We start from the raw sequence: 19,723 nt of genomic DNA, 5'->3' as shown, positions 1-19,723 counted from the left end.
CTAATAGCAATAGCACTTATATACTGCTTCATAGTGCTTTACAGCCCTCTCTAAGTGGTTTACCGAGTCAGCAAGGCTCACTAATATCATTTTTATGTTGCAATATTTTCATTTTCTCTGCAATAAGCATGCCTACCATATCATATGTACCATATGTTATCTGATGTTTTCTAGCATCAGCATAGCATTACAATAGTATCCTCCAGTAAGGAAAAAATAGGTGATCAGTTAAATGAAGTAAATTAAAAAGCAAGAAAGAAATGCAATATAAGTTTTAGTCATAAGCTGAACTTGCTCCTAAATAATTTTTTTTAAAAAAATTATAACTAGTTTTAAAAGAGAGTCCCTGCACAGGAGATTAAAAAAGAGAGCCATCTATAATGCAGCCACTAATAATATAGTTAAGGCAGTATGCAAAAAAAAAATGCCAAACACCAAACTTAGATACTAGTGGGAGGAGGAGAAAACCCCATTCAAAGTGATTGTCAACAAAAACACATCTGCAATGTTATAATTATAGAGTTAAATGGGGGGGGGGTCGCTGGGATTTTAAATTTTGATTTTTTGTGAAAGAAAACAAAAAGAACAACTAGATAAAGGTCTGGAGAAACAACGTGAAGGCTGGAGAAAAGTGACAAATCAACTGGGAAAACTGGTGATGAGGCCAGTAAGATTGCTACTCACCAACTTCAAACTGAAACACTAATTAGAGACAATATGCAACCAAGACAGAAAAATTAGAGAAATGTACTTGACAAACATTCTAATTAAAGGTTAGTATATTTCTGATAAAGTTGGAAAGAACAAATCTTCTCAAATTGTCTAAACAACATTTAAATAATCTTTCTTTCCAACTATAGTGGTTTCTCCATCTGGAAAGGTTTTGTTCCTCAGTGATCACAATGAAATAGTGAAAAAGACACTAAGCTCAAAATAGCAAATAAAACAACAAACCCTTGCCGTTGCAAAAGTAATACCAGTAAGCATCAAACTGTTCATCTTTCCAACACTCTTCTTTCTCAATACAAGCAGAAATATTATAAAATTCAATAACAATCTGTAGCAAACCACTGCTTACAGGCAGTCCTCATTCTACAACTTTTCACTCAGTGACCATTTGAGTTACCTTAGTGGTGAACAAATAGTGATTACAACTGATCCTTTGCATTCCGGCCATCCCAGAACCTCCATGGTCACATGATCACAATCTGGGTGCTTGGCAATTGGCTTGCAATTTCAGCTAGTTGCAATGCCCTATGATTACATAATTATCATTTGTGACCTTCCCTGCTGGCTTCCCCAGAAAGTTAATGGGGAAGCTGGTAGGAAAATTTGCAAATCTCTGGAGTAAGTGTCCCCCATTCATTCCTTCTCCTCCAGGCCCTCTGAGCTTGTACCACACCAGCCACTCACGTATCTTACAATTTCCTGCCACAATTTCCATTGACTTTGATTGTGGAAAGCCAGAAGAAAATTGCCTTGCCTAATCATCATGGAATTCAGTTAACAATGGGAATTGGAACTCCAGGGATTGCCTTTACAACCTTATTGCATAACAATGAAAATTTCAGTCCCGATTGTTTCCATAAATTGAGAATTACCTGTGCTATTCCAATCAACTATGAACTTACACTTAATAGAAACAGAACTGTTAGAACAACCCTTTCATTAGCAAAGCGAGAAAGAAGGAAGTTAACAAACACAAACATCGTCACTGCACATTCCTACAGCACACCATTCAGAACATTTAACTGAGGGGAGGGGGCTCCAAGTATAAGTAAACTTGAAAAAGATTTTTGATAATAAGAATTACTGTAAACAGAGGTCTATCAACTTAACTGCGCATTTATATGTCTCAGCTTAATGCAACAACGTATTTAGGACATGTTTCTAAAGTCATGGTAACTTCCTTCCAAGGTAATTGGCAGAACACAAACTATAAGGGGCGTGCATAAGAGCACAAACATGCCTACCGTTCCTGTCCTATTGTTTTCTTTCATTATATCCAATTAATATAGTCATTACATACTTATACTCAGTGGTGGGATTCAGCAGGTTCGCACCACTTCAGGAGAACCGGTTGTTAACTTTCCGAGCAGTTTGGCAAACTGATTGTTGGAAGAAATCATTAGGGCAGAGAACCGGTTGTTAAATTACTTGAATCCCACCACTGCTTATACTCATATATATGCTTATATATTGTACAATTATTTCATGCTTATATATACTTTATGACAAAATAAAATAAATAAATAAATAAATCTACTTTATAGTGTTTCAATAAATATGAGAGAGAACACACATTTGACATAAAAATCCATGTGGACTGAAACAGAGCTACCTAGCCATTACTTTTTTCTACTACCAAGATTTAAAAATTAATTAAAATATTATTTTTGAACAGATTTCTCTCATAAACATATATTTAGAAAAGGTACAAAGTATTTTCTTAATGGTTGGGGATTTTGCACTAGATTTGAAGGAACAAACTGAAACACAGTAATGCATATTTGTAGCATTACAAAATCATTTCTAACCCCACCTGAATCGTAAACACATTCCCCTCTCCTCCCCTCTTTTCTATTCCACATACCTGCAGTCTGGTATTCATTTCCAAAAAATAGAAATTTTTTTTTGAATCCACAAGGAATTCCACTGTTCCCGCTGATGAGTATTTTACGGCCCTGGCAAGAGCTACAGCCTGTTCTCCCATAGCTTTACGTGTTCCAGCATCCAAGAAGGTGCTATGTATAGGAGAAAAAAAGGTGAGGGGGAGATGTTTTAAAATAAATTCTGTAAAAATAAATTTGACTATTTTATGCCTTTTAGAAACTGAAATATAAAAGAAAAAAGGTAAAATAATAATTATGCTTGCTTAGCATACATTCACAATTCTATAGATCAGGGGTCCCAAACTGTCTTGTGCTTGTGCACAAAGTGCCCCTCACACGAATGCTGGCCGCTTGCGCTTGTGCGCAAAGCTCCATTTGTGCGAGGGGCAAGTGCATGCACCTGCTGCTCACGCAAATGGAGCTGCACATGTCTTTGCATGCCCGCCTGCCACTCACAGGGAACTATCCCCTCTCCCCTCCCTCCAACAGGCCGCCAAGTCAGAAAGGTTTGGGACCGCTGTTATAGACTATTTGCTAACTACACAGTATACATTCCCCCAGGGGACAGATGCTTTCTGTTACATACACAAAAGCAGATACTTCCAGCCATTTTTTTTCTTTTTACGAAAGAAAAAAGACTTGCTCATTTTAAAAACTACAGGCAGAATTCTGGGAGAGGCTGGAAATGAGGCCAAGAAAATCATGAGATTAGTTATAGAATTGTTTCCAGCAGCCTCTGATTAAAATGTGATGTTTCTAAGGTGGACTAGTCCAGGAAAATTGAGGCAAATTAATAAATTGTTGAAATAAAGAACTGAATCCTATATTCACATATCTGTATGCTAAACAATCAAAATGTGGCTTTATTTGAAATTATTTCAACTCTTGTCTTTTGATCTTTTAATTGCTAGAAAGACTGCACGCTGTGTACAAGTTATGACTGTTACATGCCAGGCTTAGTAATAGGATTGATTATTTAAATAATGTTTTAGTCCTTTAAAATGCAAACACTGTAGAATTATTGCACCAGATTATACAAATCAATGAACCTCTCTTTCACTACTTTTACTAAATCACTAAAATGTTTAGAAGAAAATACGATGCACAGCTATAATTTACATTCTAAGAATTTTAAAAATAGTACTAGTGAATTAAAAACATTGTTACAAACAATATGTCCAGTTTGCAATGTTTTATGTTTACAGTCTACTTGCTTTTCGTACTTACAAATGAGTAATGCATTATAGAATATTCAGAGAAAAATCTGAAATGAAATCCCAAACTGAATTGCCATTTCAACTTTGGCCTACAACACAGTATCTGACATCCAATGACAGTAACAGCTTGCATTTTAAATTATTGTCTCAATTTTACTCCAAAACTGAAAGTTTTAATTTTCTATTTTTCTTACTTTGATTCATCTGTTTACACAGCATGGTTCCTCCTTGTTCCACCCTGAGCACAGCTGTTCTTCTGCCTTAGAGTACAGTTGTGAAGCCCTCTTGGGATTCACTCTCAAGACTGCTCCCCAGCCTGCAAGTCTCCTCACTACAGGACACTAAATATATCATCTTCCAGAGGCCAAAGGCATATCAGCTCAGAAAAATATATACCCTGGCAATGTCTTTTCATTGTATTCTGATAGTACTTCAAAACACTCGAAGTTTTTATTTACCTTTACAAATGTTCACATTTATCTACCAAACCAAGTGTAAGACACATCAAGCAGATCAGATATGCAGATTTTTTTCTCTTCATTTAAAAAGTGTAATCTCATAATCTGTAGCTATTCCCATCAACCCCTATTCAATGCAAGGACCAACAAGTATGTTACTATGTTTCTTATATTAGTGTGGTAAATCAAAGAAACATAATTATCTGAACAGCAAGAGAATCAAAGAATAAACTGTGCAACAGAAGGTACCGTATATACTCGAGTATAAGCCGAGTTTTTCGGCACGTTTTTTGTGCTGAAAAACGCCCCCTCGGCTTATACTCGAGTCTACCCTTGCAGAGCCGACCCAGGGAGAGGGTTTTTTGCCCTCGGGAACAGCTGGGCCGGCAGGACGAGCCCAAATGCTGCCGGCATGCTTTGCCAGCTCGGCCGGCCTGCTTTGGGCGGCGGCTGGCCTCGGCGTTTTCTTCCGCCGCTTTTGATGGCGGCGGCGGCGGTGGTCGGCGGAGGGGCGGGGCGGAGGGGCGTTCGACATTTCGCCTCTCACTCGTCCTCCTCTTGCCCGCGGTGGGCGGAGGCGTTGTCACTCGCCTCCTTCGAAAGCCGAAATTGAGTGCGGCGGCAGTGGGGGTGGGTGGGTGGAGGCCGCCGTGAAGTGCCGGCTGGGGAGCCCGAGCCAATCCCGGCTCCCCAGCCGGCACTTCACGGCGGCCTCCTGCCGCCGCACTCAATTTCGGCTTTCGGAGAGGAGGGCGAGACAGGGGCGAGTGACAAACAAATAGAGTTCTTCTCGCTTGGCGTTTGTCACTCGCCTCCTCTCGAAAGCCGAAATTGAGTGCGGCGGCAGTGGGGGTGGGTGGGTGGAGGCCGCCGTGAAGTGCCGGCTGGGGAGCCCGGGATTGGCTCCTGGGCTCCCCAGCCGGCACTTCACGGCGGCCTCCCCTGCCGCCGCACTCAATTTCGGCTTTCGGAGAGGAGGGCGAGGTGACAACGCCCGCTGGCGAGAGTGACAAACAAATAGAGTTCTTCTCGCTTGGCGTTTGTCACTCGCCTCCTCTCGAAAGCCGAAATTGAGTGCGGCGGCAGTGGGGGTGGGTGGGTGGAGGCCGCCGTGAAGTGCCGGCTGGGGAGCCCGGGATTGGCTCCTGGGCTCCCCAGCCGGCACTTCACGGCGGCCTCCTGCCGCCGCACTCAATTTCGGCTTTCGGAGAGGAGGGCGAGGTGACAACGCCTCCGCCCCCACCGCGGGCAAGAGGAGGACGAGTGAGAGGCGAAAATGTCGAACGCCCCTCCGCCCCTCCGCCGACCACCGCCGCCGCCGCCATCAAAAGCGGCGGAAGAAAACGCCGGAGGCCAGCCGCCGCCCAAAACGAGCCGGCCGAGCTGGCAAAGCATGCCGGCACTTCAATCCCGGCTCCCCAGCCGGCACTTCACGGCGGCCTCCCCACCCACCCACCCACCCCCACTGCCGCCGCACTCAATTTCGGCTGGAGAGGACGGCGAGTGTGTCAAACGCCAAGGCGAGAAGAACTCTCTTTTATTTGTTTGTCACTCGCCTCCTCTTACTGTCCTCCTCTCGCCTCGGAGGCGGAGGGGCGTTGTCACTGAATACATCCCAATAAAATGCAAAGGTTTCAAAGCATGTTTTGGAAAAGCAGCGAGGATGGGGAGAATGCTGCCTTGAATGTGAAAAGAAACGTGGAAAACTCCAACTACAGTATAAAAAAAACATTTGCACTCAGTACTTTTTATTTTATTTTATTTTTGCCAAGTTTTCCCCAGGGTTTTTCCCCTATGGAAATTGGGGAGGTGGGGAGAAAGAGGTGAAAAGAAAAGCCTCTTGGAAAGCGGAGAAATACGGCAAGAACAAAACAATTTCTCCCCGAGAGGGGGCAGGAGGAGGAGGAGGAGGAGAGATGGGGCATTGCAAGCTAGGGTGGGAAGAAGGAGGAGGAAGAAGAAGGAGGCAAAAGAAACCGACCCTCGCGAGATCAGCAAATTAGCTTTCCTTCTCCAAACCAATTTTTTTTTTAAAAAAACCGTTCTACCCAGAGCAAATGGCAAATAAGCAGCCCGTTTTGAGTCTGATTATTGTTTGGCGGTGGTTGCCCTCTCTGATCTCCTTGTACATGACAAGGCACCTCTAACCCAGCGCTTTGTGTTTGTTATTGGTAATTCTCCTCTCCTTTCTTCCATTGGAGTCCTCTCCTTCCTTTCCGAGCAGGCGGGCGATTTACCTTCTCTGCCTCTTTTATTTTCCTGGAGGTGGAGGTGTATTCCTAAGGATGCCTTCAGTGCTGGGGAAGGAGCCGATCCATGGAGGGAGGGGCGACGCTGCCGAGAAGCCGCTGCTTACAGAGAGCGAAAGAGCCAGGAGACCTTGGCATAGGTGGGCGGCTGGTGTAAGGCAGGGCAGAACCTTCGACCCGCAAGGATCCCGGGAGGTGGGGGACGAAGAGAGGCAGAGAAGGAGGAGGAGGAAGGAAAAGAAAAGAAAAGGGGAGTGAAAATAAGAGCAGTCCGAGCAATAAATAAATATTGCTGGGCTGCTTTCCAAAAATCCTCAGCACGGAACTAAAAGTTGCAAGTGTTTTGTGAGTTCAAACAGTCCCTTCCAGACTAACACGTTTCATTAAAAGATACAAAGTTTGGTAAACTGAAGCTCGCTCTGTCCAATGCAAAAAAATCATCATCATCATATAATAATAATAATAAAAATGATAATAAAAATAATAATAATGATAATGATAATGATAATGATAATAATAATAATAATAATAATAATAATAATGATAATGATAATAATGATAATGATAATAATAATAATAATAATGATGATGATGATAATGATAATAATGATAATGATAATAATAATAATAATAATAATAATAATAATGATGATGATAATAATGATAATAATGATAATGATAATAATAATAATAATAATAATGATGATGATGATGATGATGATAATGATAATGATAATAATAATAATAATAATAATAATAATAATAATAATAATAATAATAATAATATTCAGCCGTGCTTCGCTTTGATGGCAGCCTGACGTAAAATGGGGGGCAGGGGGATACATACACGGTTAGGGAAAAATAACAAAACAATGTTTTGGGCTCAATTGCAGTCTTAAATTGAGGACTACCGGTACTTGCAATTTGAACCTTATTGGACACTTCATTCCTGGAGGGTTTTTAAAGAACAGACTGGACAATCCTTTGTCTGAAACAGTATAGGATCTCTTGCTTGAGGAGTGGGGACTGGACTAGAAGATCACTGTTAGTTTGGGATATGTTCAGAGCCCACACATCTGATGACATAAAAAAATTGGCAAAGTCATCTCAAGTCACTTTGGCCGTTATTCCAGGTGGGCTTACATCTGTATTGCAGCCCCTAGATGTCAGTTTAAATAAACCTTTCAAGGACCATGTGCGAAGGATGTGGCATGAATGGATGACATCTGGTCAAGCTCGTCTGACAAAAGTTGGAAATCTGAGAAAGCCAGACATAGAACTAATAGCACAGTGGGTTCGTGATGCATGGGAAGATATTCCAGAGGACATGGTGCAACGTGCCTTCAAGAAATGTGGCATTAGTAATGCTATGGATGGCAGTGAAGACAGCGCATTGTATGAGAGTGACAGCAGTGATGATGACGACTGTGAACTCAGTGATGACGACAACGTATATGCGGATAACATCACAGAAGCTGAAGTAGCTGAAGCTCTGTTTGGACAAACAGATGATGAGGAGGAGAACTCCAGTTTTGAGGGATTTTAGCTCTCGTTAGCTTGGTTGCTGTTACTTTTAAAGATACTGTATTTTTGATACCATATTCTTTTTGGGGACCCCCTTTTGCACTTTTATTGTTTTTCGTTCAAATAAATATTCATGTTATTTTACTTGGCTCTATCTTTATTTTTTACATTGACCAGTAGCTGCCTCATTTCCCACCCTCGGCTTATACTCGAGTCAATAGTTTTTCCCAGTTTTTGTGGTAAAATTAGGTACCTCGGCTTATATTCGGATCGGCTTATACTCGAGTATATACGGTATTTCCTGTGTTCAAAATGGTTTTAAAATCTGTGTTTATTAAGTTTCTATAAAGGAGCCAGGCAACATACAGGAATAAAGATAAATAGTCAGTGTGCCTGCTCATCAACTAAGAAAATAAAATACACTAGGGAAGGAAGGAAAAACAGAGAAGGGACATAGCAGTTGGATAAATAAAAGGAGTATTATTTCAAAAAGATCAGCAACATTCACAGCACTCTTGTTTTCCTAAAACATCACTGCTGCATATTCAACCTTTACCTCAAAGAAGTAGAACAAATCTTATCTTAGTGCAGCGGTCCCCAACCTTTATGTCTTGGCAGCCCAGCAGGGGGAGAGGGGAACTAGCCCATTGCTCACACAAGATGCGCATGCGCATGCACTGGCCAGCCACTCACGTGGCCCGGTTCCAAACAGACCATGGACCAGTAGTGAGCTGCAGCTCGGGGAGGTTGGGGACCCATCTTAGTGAACACAGAGTGTAATGTGTGTATAATGTATGCACAGAGAATAGATTTATGACAAATTCACCTCCTTCTTCATTAGTATGTACAAGCCTACATCCAGAGAAACTTTTATGAGCATACACACAAGGGCAATTCTATCATGCATCAGCAGTTCTCTGAATCATGACTTCTTTCCATTTCTGAAAGAACTGCTTCTGGAAGGAAGCAGTCTATAGCTGAGTGGAAGCAAACATGATAGTCTAGACCAAAAGAGAATATAGTGTATGAACTATGAAATGTATGTAAAAAACAGGAATTTCTTTGACTATTCAATTCACCACCGTGCCAGATTGCAAATCAATGGGGAGATTTAATAAGGCACTAAGGTTTTATTCATCTCAGCAGTGAAGCCTTTAGGAACTATAGCATCTATATAATACTGTGGAAAAATCATATAAGGATGTATTCCATTTTCTGAAATGATCTGCTACTATTTATTGTTGAAAGTACTCTAGCATTTGAAAAGCTAAAATATAATATCTTTATTCTCAAGGAATCAGAAGCAATAAAGAAATCTCTCTCTCATCAAAAGATTTTCAGGCAACAAAGCATCATCACCAAATAATATTGCAACCATTAAAACATAGTAGTTTACTCTTGCTTAAATTTTTTTCAAGCTCATGAAAGAACTTCAGATTAGCAACTAGTTCAATGATCCTTAGTTTTTATTACCATTAAATTATACAATTCAGTTTTAGCATTTTATTAAATTTTCTTTATGCTTATTGAAGAGTACATGGCACTCACCTTGGTGCCTCTTCAATAACCTTCTGGTTTCTTCTCTGAATTGAACATTCCCTTTCATTCAGCCATAATACATTGTCATGTTTGTCAGCCAATACCTAATAACAATTCAGGGTTAATCGTTTAAAAAATTACATTCATTCTCTACTTCAAATAGCTACTAGTTTCAGTGAAAATATTTCATCAATGGTACTACGGAGCATTTATTTGAATTAAAAATCTATCTGTTCGTGTTCTATACAAATAAAAAAAAGAATAAATATTACACTTCTATTTAGGTTTTTTTCTCCATGAAAGGAATACTGTAAAAAGTAGGAAATATGCTAGAAGAAGGTTGAGAAGTTCGACCCAGAAAAAGTCTGAATAGGCTCCAGCATCTTGCTGAGTCAGATTCACAGTGGTAGAACACTAGGCAGTGGTAGAACACTAGTAGAAGGGTGGGGAATAAATGATGGACGAACACTACAACATCATGATGAAATATGTGTCCCTTTTGTATCTGTGTGGTGATATCACACACACGTTTTGTTTACCATCCTGATTGATGAAAAGCCTGAAGAGTTTGAAATCTTTCAGACTCTTTTGGGGCACTTACTACACTACTCACAAGACCTACTGACCACATGAAGGCCTTATAAGGAGAACAACACCAACACTGACATCCCTTAAATTCCACTGAAGAGGTTACCTAGCCTGGTAAAGAAATGTTCGTTAAAAAAAAGCCACAAGCTCAGAGAACAAATCTCTACCCTCAATTTACTACACTGATTTAAGAGTCATTGTCCTGTTATGAATTACCATATTTTTCAGATTATAAAATGCACTTTTTGTCTCTCAAAAGAGGGCGAACATTTCTGTGCGTCTTATAGACCAAATATTGCTGAAGCCCCGCCCACTCACCAGCCATTTTTTTGCCTCTGCACACCCTGTTTTTGGGGCTTTTTTCCAGCCTTTTTCAGGCCTTCTTTTGGCCCATTTTTGAGACTTTTTTCACCTGTTTTTGAGGCTTTTTTGGCCCATTTGAGGGGTTTTGGGGGGCTTGTTAGCCCATTTTAGAGCTTTTTTAGGTCTTTTGAAGCTTTTTTGAGCCCGTTTTTGGGGCTTTTTTCAGCCTTTTTTCCCCTGAAAAAACAAACGGCCTCAACAAACGGCCCCAAAAAGCCTCAAAAACGGGCCAAAAAAGCCTCGGAAACAGCCCCAAAAAGCCTCAAAAACAGGCTGAAAAAAGCCTTGAAAATGGGCTGAAAAAAGCTCCCAAAACAGGCTGGAAAAAAACAAAAAAAAATGGGCCAAAAAAAGGCCCAAAAAAAGGGAGGCCAAAAACTTTTTGTTGTTGTTTTCATCTTCTAAATTTAGGTGTGTCTTATAGTCTTTTTCCTGCAGCCAAAATAGTTGGCTATCCTTGATAAAAAAACTGATAACCAAGGCAACCTCCACCAAAAGAAAAAGCTTTTAAAATTTGTACTTGAAAAGTAGTTTACACACTACAGAAGCAGCTCTTATTAAGGAAAACATTAATCTAAATCTTTTTAGGCATGCAGAATCCTTCATTTCTAGGTATTTTGTAACATTACATTAGGACAAAAAGGAATAATAATGGGACTATTTTGCCAAAATAAATTATGTTAAACTGGGTTGTTGTTTTTTAACCTCAATGTTCTATATAAAACAAAGTTTTAGATTAAGTTACTGAGTGGCTTTCAGTTCAGCAACCTTTACCACAAATATTCACAGATTAAAGTTCTTCATTTATCTTTAGCATGAAAACCATTCCTACTAATTTAATAATAAAGGACAATACAAGGGGAAAAAATAATTCAGCAAAACCTAGATAACAACCCCACACTGAAAGTTGAAAGAGAAGAACACAAACCTGAATTTCTATGTGGCGAGGATTATCAATAAATTTTTCTATTAATAACCGATCATCACCAAAACTTGAAGCAGCTTCTTGAGATGAAAACCTGAAACCTTCCCTTTATAATAAAGGAAAAGAAATCCATTTAGAAATATGGACAATATATTATTTCTGCTTAATAAAGAGCAAGAATCCCTGCATGTAGAAATAGCTTTGGATTAAAAGGCCTCAACTGCTGAAAGTACAGTAATGGGTATATTTTCATTTTATAGGCATAAATGCCATGATTCATAAGTATTACAAAAGGCAACCAGTTACAGCATGTTAAATCTTAAAAAACACTGCAGGTGGTACCACCTACTCATCCTTGACTGATTTTGAAAGAAACTAGGCAGTGTTGGCCCTGTCAGTACCTGAGCAAGAAATTACAAGGAAAATTGACAGGCTAAACTAAAAAGTCAAAAACATTCTGAAAAAGGCAACAGCAAATCACTTTACCAATAATGTTCAGGTGAAATTATAATGAAGTAATCTGCATCCAGTGGCATCTGCAGGATGGGAACATTAAAACCTGTAAGATGGCAGACAGATTGTTACACTAGAAGCCCCATCCCTTATGTATGTGTGTTGGTATCATACACATATTCAAAGGGTACAGCTCTTGCATTCCAACTCTGCATCCTGCCAATCTCCTACAGACATCATCATTACTTCAATATATAAATGTCACGTTGGAATACTCAAAACTGCAGACCTACATTTGCATAATAAAAGGAGTATTATCCTCTCATCACCTAGGAGTTTATATATTTGGTGTTTTTTATTTATTGCTTAAGGTACACTTTTATATATGTTATTTTTACATTTGTCGTTTTTATCCAATTATTGTGTGCCACCCAGAGTCTCTTTTGGTGCGATGGGAAGCTATACAATATGATTAATAAATAAAATCAATAAATAATAGTAATGATTTCTTAAATTCGTATGCCAGCTTTCTCCAAATCACTCTGAGTGGCTCACAACAATGAAAGAAATTACAATAAAATCATTAGAACATATAAGTGCCCCATAGCCGACGGAATGAAGCAAGTGGTCTTACTTTCCTTCTGCCAAGGCCTGGGTGAACAGCCAGGTCTTTACAGCTGTTCTGAACAGCAGCAGACAGAGAGCCATCAGTTCTCAGGGGACCCTCATTCCAGAAGGCAAGCATTAGTACAGAGAAGGTACGCTTCCACGGTTCTTTTAGATTAGGGATCCCCAAACCTCGGTCTGCAGACTGGTGCTGGGCTGCAGTCCATTCGGAACCAGTCCATGGAAGTGCATACAGCTGCATCTATGAAATCAGTGAGCACATGCATGCAAAACCATTCCCTCACACCCTCCCTGCCTGTTGTGGTCCACCAGCGGCCTGCGGAGCTGGCAGCAGAGTCAAACATTGAGGAGGCTGGGGAGGAACATGGGCCAGTGCTGGAGTCTGGTGAAGGCTCGGATGAGGGCTCTGCATTGGAGGCAGAGATGGGGCCAGGGCCATCTGGGAGTTATGTGCGGACTCCGGAGCCTCCAGAGTCGGACATCAGTAAGGCAGAGGAAGAGGAAGAGCCTGTTCCCAATGCACGCATGCACAGAGCTGCCAGAAGGCAAGAACAGTTGAAACAAAGGGATGACTTGGGAGTAGGGCTTGGAGATGATTGACCCCTCCCATAAGACATAAAGGAGGAGCAAAGGCAGGTGGGCCTTTAACAGGAAGCAACATTGTTGATGCTGGTCAGTTTGTATTCTGTAGCTCCATTTTGACTCTGTGTTCCTTGTGGCCTTGCAAAGATAATTGCCAATTAGGTCTTTGGCAGCGTGTCAAGGGAGATAAAGATGGGTGCTTATCAGCCTTATCCCAAAGAACTGTGGCACACACCCTAATCTAAAAGAACTGTGGAAGCGTACCTTCTCTGTACTAATGCTTGCCTTCTGGAATGAGGGTTCCCTGAGAACTGGATGGCTCTCTTTCTGCTGCTATTCAGAACAGCTGTAAAGACCTGGCTGTTCACCCAGGCCTTGGCAGAAGAAAGAAAGACCACTTGCTTCATTCCGTCGGCTATGGGGCACTTTTATGTTCTAATGATTTTATTGTAATTTCTTTCATTGTTGTGAGCCACTCAGAGTGATTTGGAGAAAGCTGGCATACGAATTTAAGAAATCATTACTATTATTTATTGATTTTATTTATTAATCATATTGTATAGCTGCCCATCGCACCAATAGAGACTCTGGGTGGCACACAATAATTGGATAAAAACGTCAAATGTAAAAATAACATATATAAAAGTGTACCTTAAGAAATATATAAAAAACACCAAATATATGAACTCCTAGGTGATGAGAGGATAATACTCCTTTTATTGTGCAAATGTAGGTCTGCAGTTTTGAGTATTCCAATGTGACATTTATATATTGAAGTAATGATGATGTCTGCAGGAGATTGGCAGGATGCAGAGTTGGAATGCAAGAGCTGTACCCTTTGAATATGTGTATGATAGCAACACACATACATAAGGGATGGGGACCCTTTACAAACTCTTGGTGATTCAGCATGGGCTGTGAATAAACAGAATTTACAGCCGTTGAAATAAAAAAGAGGTTTTTGGGATGCAGTGTGTGCTTCTACTGTATCAGGAAGCCTAGGTCAGAACACCACCATCTCTGCTGGTCCGCAGAATCAGAAAGGTTGGGGAATGCCTATGATATGTAGGGATTTGTTTGTTTGTTAATAAAAAAATTATTGGCTGCCCTTTACAATCATAAAAGATAAAACCTGTATAAGATAAAAGACATAAATAAGTTAATACAAAAAGCCTTGCGGCCCAATTAAAAGATGAGGAAGCCGGGAGCAGAGTGGGAGGGAGGTGGGATCTGTTGTTAATCTATCAACCACCTCCACTGTGATGCTCCCTCTTTATAGGTAACAACCAGCACCTTGAATCATTCCTGGAAGCTAAATGGCAACCAGTGAAATTTGACATTATTGCTTGTACTGCTACATTCTGAACCAGTTGAAGCTTCTGGATAGTTTTCAAGGGAGGCCAATTTAGGCTATGTAGTAGTAGTCGATCCACAAGATAATTGGACATGAGTGGCTGTCTGAACAGACCCCAATTTAAGAAAGAGTGCACCAGATGAATTTATGCAAATGCCTCCCTGACCACAGCTGCCACACTGTAAGTCCAGAAAGATCCCCAGATTGTACACCATCCTTTTTTTTTAGAAAAGTTTTTTATTTATTTTTTTCAAAACAAACACACATAGAGACAAACAAACAGAACCATTTTTTTGAACAGAGTATTGGCCGAGTCAAAATTTGTTCTGTTTTTAGTTTTCTCCAACACTATTTATATATTTCACTTTTTTCCATAATGTTCTTTCACTCTAATTTTTTGTTTTATTTTCCTTCTGTTTCTTCTGGTATATAAACAATATTACCGTTCATCCTAATTTCTAATTTTGATCAATTTTTCTTTTCCCCCCCTCTCATTACTTTTTTTCAGATTGAAACCCTTTAAATTAAAGTCAATCATTTTTCTAAAACCTAACCCTAACTCTAAATCATCTTATTCAAATATTGCTCCTTTTTCACAATATAATATAATTTCAAATATTTCCCATAGAGTCCATTATTAAATTATAGATATTAATATTCATTTATTGTACACCATCCTTGAAGGGGGAAGTACACTCTATCTAAAGTCAAAGATGGAAGATCTACATGAAGGGACATTTTATCATGCATGATGGATTTGGGGGAAAATGAAAAGATATTGGACACAAATATATATGGCGTTGCAGAGAATTTTAAAAATTAACATTCAGATGAAACTGAAACTTTTCTTATTGGAACTTACGAACACTCAACTAGAAAAGGCTCATGGACAATTGGTTTTAATATGATAACTGCAGGGAGGCTATTATATGTTCCAAAATAGAAGTCTACAGAAACATCAATAAGAGAGGAAATGATTATGAAGATGACTGAGTCTGCCGAAATGGCTAAATTGATTTGTTTGATTAAGGAGAATGCAACCACCTTTTAAAAAGTCTGGAAACCCTTTAAAGACTTTTTGTTGAAAATAGATAAAAATAAACTGCTAATTTAGGGATTTCTTAATTAAAATATTTGTTTATGGGAAGAAGGGAACTATAATATACAACATGGAAGGGTGTAGATGGTAATTACTATGTTTATAACTGCTGATCAGAAGTTACTTCTTTAAAAATTGGTCTCTCTTCTTAATATAAAGTTATTTTTCACTTTTCCTTTACATCTTTATAATCTTTTTTCTATTTTTTCTATGCTTCTGTACTCTTTAACTCTTTCTGAAATCCTCTTTGAATAAAATTAATTTTAAAATGTATTTTAAAAGTCATATTCAATCACTTAAAAACCTCAATAATAAAAATCATAACTGCAGCAAATGAAGTATAATACACACATTTAATTTACCCAATATTCTATATCCAAGCACATGTGGAAGTGAGAAATTTCTACTAAATTTATAGCATATAAAATCTATAGCTAATTCCAAGATGTCTCTCTTTTTGCTCATAGTATGCTAACCTGCTCTCCTCTCCCATGCTATATGATCCACAGAGGAAGGAAACTATGCAAATACAAAAACCTTTATAAACCCAGCAAAAAAGTTATTTGATAATAAAACAGAAATAAACAATGACTAAGTTGCCTGGGGATTTCTACACATTAGGGAAACATTCATATCTAATATGTGTATAAATGAAAAGTCTTTTAGATCAACATAAATTAGCATGTCTAATTACTGTCTGTTAACCATAATTTACATTACTTTTTTTAAGTTTCTAATGTGCGGTTTTTCCTAGCCATTTAAAGATAACTTCATAAATCACATTTCTAAACGATAAAATACAATTAAAACTCCAATCAAAATCATTTAAAGCCAACCTCTGGTTAAACACCCTCCTCAGTTGACATGCAAACCGATATAAGGTTGTGAGGAAGCTATTTCTGGGTCCTTCCAACATACAAACACATACTTCCTACAACCCCATCAATTCATGAGTTCTCTCTAAAAGTGTAATCAAATCCTGTTTTAGTCACTGAAAATATTTGAAAGTTAGCAGATACATTCTATTAGCAAAACTAATTGGACTGTGTTGGTGAATAAAGCAAATCTTGTAAACAATTAATCCGCTAATGTCATTATAGGATTTGTTTATTTACATATTCAACACCTTTCTATCACACTGCAATCAAAAATGACTCTCAGCAGCTTACACAGACTATAAATAAAAATAATTTACCACAAATAAATTTAAAATAAGGGGAGGAACACAAAAAATATTAGCAATAAAAACTCTAAAAAAAAGAGTAAAAATAAAACAAAAACATATACTGTATACAGTCAGGGGAAAGCTTTATGCAACCATTCAAATTTCAAATTTCCCCCAAAAATCGGCAAGGAGACAGCTAGCCTGATTTCAATCAAAGGGCTGTTCCATGGCATCAGTCCTACCATAAAAAAGCTGTGCCATCTTACTTCAGGCTCCCAAGCTTCTGAAAAATATGGGATTAATGTATCTAATTTATTAATAAAATTACAGAATAGTAGTTGAATCATACGGACAGAAAAAATCATATATAGGCATATATACAAAAGTCCTGTATAAGGAAAATGTTAAGGTATACCAGGGCATTTTTCACCATGTTAGCACCTTAGTTGTTCTGCAGGACCATTTCACCTTACCCACAATCATACTGATTGGGAAAATGGGACTCCTAGTTCATCCTCCTTAGAATGGAGCACCACAGACCACACATGGTCTTACATCGCTAAATGATGTGGTTTGTTAAATGGGTTGCACCCAAGTTTATTATCTTTATTGCTGCAGTTATTAAGCAAGTTGTTAAGTGAATCCAACTTCCCCCGTTGACTTTACTTGCTGGAAACCCCCTGAGAACGTCATAAATTGTAATCACGTGACTCCACAATGCTGCAACCGTTGTACATACATGCCAGCTGCCACATACCCAAATTTTGATCACATGATCACACAAATTATTGACTGGTCATAAGCAACTTTTTCCAGCACTGACATAATTCTGAAGAATCATTTAATGAATGGGTCATCAGTCGAGGACTATCTGCAATAGACTGCCTAGGGAATAAGAGCAAAAATGTGTTCATTCGCTGCTTAACTGCTAGTTTATCATAGTTTATCATAGCTTTAAAAGGAAAGAAGAGCATAGTTGGATTTGAAAACAGATGTAGTCATAAAAACTGATTTCTGGACAGCACCTCACCTGGCTTCTTCATCATTCCATGCAACTCTCATGCCTTTTCCACCACCACCTGCCGAAGCCTTGATCATCACAGGGTAGCCTAGCAGCAGGGAACAATTAAGACAGAAATTTAAATTTTGATCATACATTTATGACAACTGACCACATGTTCAATGACAAGGTCAATAACAAGCTTATTAAAAAGCTTTCTGCTGGGAAGAGGAATTTAAACTACATTATCTGTACAGTACTGTTGTTTTAATGACAGCAATCTCCTGAATTTAAGTTTATCAGATTGGATTAGCAACTACCAATAAAACACAGCATTTTAATAAATATCTAAAGCACTGTCTTTTCATCAAAAGATTCTCAAACAAGCAAAACCATTTTTTAAAAAAGAAATTGGAATTTCAACTTAACATGACATGGAGACCTACAGAAAAAAAAATAGTATATTAAATTAACAGCATCGTTTCATTAGTCCAATCGAAGCACCAAGATGTTAAATATGAAGCAGTCAGACCATTTTGAGGGTTTTTTACATTTTAAACAAGACTGAAAAACAACCAATATTCAGATAATAGATCAATAAAGAAGTCTTCAGTTTTAAAATAAACTGTATACATGTAGACTTCAAGTCACAACCATTCCTTTAGCAACTATTCAAAGTTGCAATGGTGCCAAAGAAAATGACTTACAACTGGTACCCAGTCTCATGACCATCACAGAATCCCTATGATCAAAATTCAGGCGCTTGGCAACCGCCTTCTTTTTATAATGGTTGAAGAACCCTCAGATCGTGTGATCACCATTTCTACCTTTCCCAGCCAGCTTCCAACAAGGAAAGTCAATGGGGGAACCCAGATTGGCTTAATGATGTGACTTGCTTAACAAATGCAATGATACATTTAACTACTGTGGCAGAAAAGGTCATAAAATCAGATGTGACTTACTTAACAATCGCTTTGCTTAGCAATGAAAGCTCTGCTCCAAATTATGTCGTAAGTCAAGGACTACCTATACTGTATTTCATTCAGCTAACGCACTGTCTTCTCTTTACTTATGTAGGTGATGGCTACCACATAAAGAATGGCCCTTTTGATACCATCTGATCTTATTTTATTAAATATAATTTTTCTGAATTTGTGTTCTTAAAAAGGAATTGAAAGAAAAGGAGATGGCAAGCACTTCACCTCACAAGGAATATTATGAATTAAAGAAGATAATTAGCTCTTTGAAACAAAATGATAAGATTATAACCAATATATACTATGAGAGTGTCATATATGATGGGAACTCTCAAGGTTCTTTTATTTTTACCTGTATTGATTATCATTGCTTAAATACTATTAGATGAAGAGTTAAGAAATGCTCTTTTTTTTAGCTAATTTTATTTCCAACTAATTAAATTGTTGGCACAAAGTTAGTCAGACAGAGTTTAAAATTTGACAGCAGTACATAATTTTGAATACAGATTTTATGTGATTTGATTATTAAGCTTCACATTTTCATGTTGCTCTATGTCAACTGAATTTTCATGTCAAAAAATGATTCTTACAAATAAATTGCTGTATATAATTTTTGTGTTACTTCTACATAGTAAATTGTTTCTGTATTATCTGAGTATTTTTAGCATGAATTGCTTATTTTTATGAGGTTTAGATCTAGAATTTAACTTGGACGTTCCAAATTATACTGGGGTTCTTTCTGACTTCCTGGACAATTTCATGCAGTACTATAAAAATATTTACTATTATTTACAAAACTTCTCCCTACCAAGACTGGGAAACTTCTCTGACATAAATGGAGTCCTAAAAATGTAAGAAATCTCTCCAGACTGTATTAATCAATTTAGAATCAATGAATACCTATCAGAGGAGAATATGGTATGTTCTCTACAAACTTTGAATGGAGAACTTCAAAATTTGTCATATGTGTATTGGGTGGAAAATTGAATTG

General features: G+C 38.4%; 1 protein-coding gene across 4 annotated transcripts in view; it reads right to left on the bottom strand.

Annotated features, from left to right (window-relative positions):
* Window positions 1–19,723, bottom strand: part of PCCA (propionyl-CoA carboxylase subunit alpha) — a 250,707-nt gene that overhangs the window by 135,077 nt on the left and 95,907 nt on the right. For all 4 annotated transcript variants that reach the window (XM_058184791.1, XM_058184793.1, XM_058184792.1 and 1 more), the window contains 4 exons: window positions 17,786–17,864; window positions 11,479–11,581; window positions 9,609–9,703; window positions 2,594–2,744 (listed from right to left, as the gene is read on the bottom strand). In XM_058184791.1, coding sequence (XP_058040774.1) covers window positions 2,594–2,744; window positions 9,609–9,703; window positions 11,479–11,581; window positions 17,786–17,864 — 428 coding nt within the window. The remainder of the gene's footprint in view (window positions 1–2,593; window positions 2,745–9,608; window positions 9,704–11,478; window positions 11,582–17,785; window positions 17,865–19,723) is intronic.

This window comes from Ahaetulla prasina, chromosome 5 (assembly GCF_028640845.1).
Source record: "Ahaetulla prasina isolate Xishuangbanna chromosome 5, ASM2864084v1, whole genome shotgun sequence".
Lineage (NCBI taxonomy): Eukaryota > Metazoa > Chordata > Lepidosauria > Squamata > Colubridae > Ahaetulla > Ahaetulla prasina.
Note: the sequence above shows the minus strand (reverse complement) of the source record. Positions and strands in the feature narration are given on the sequence as shown.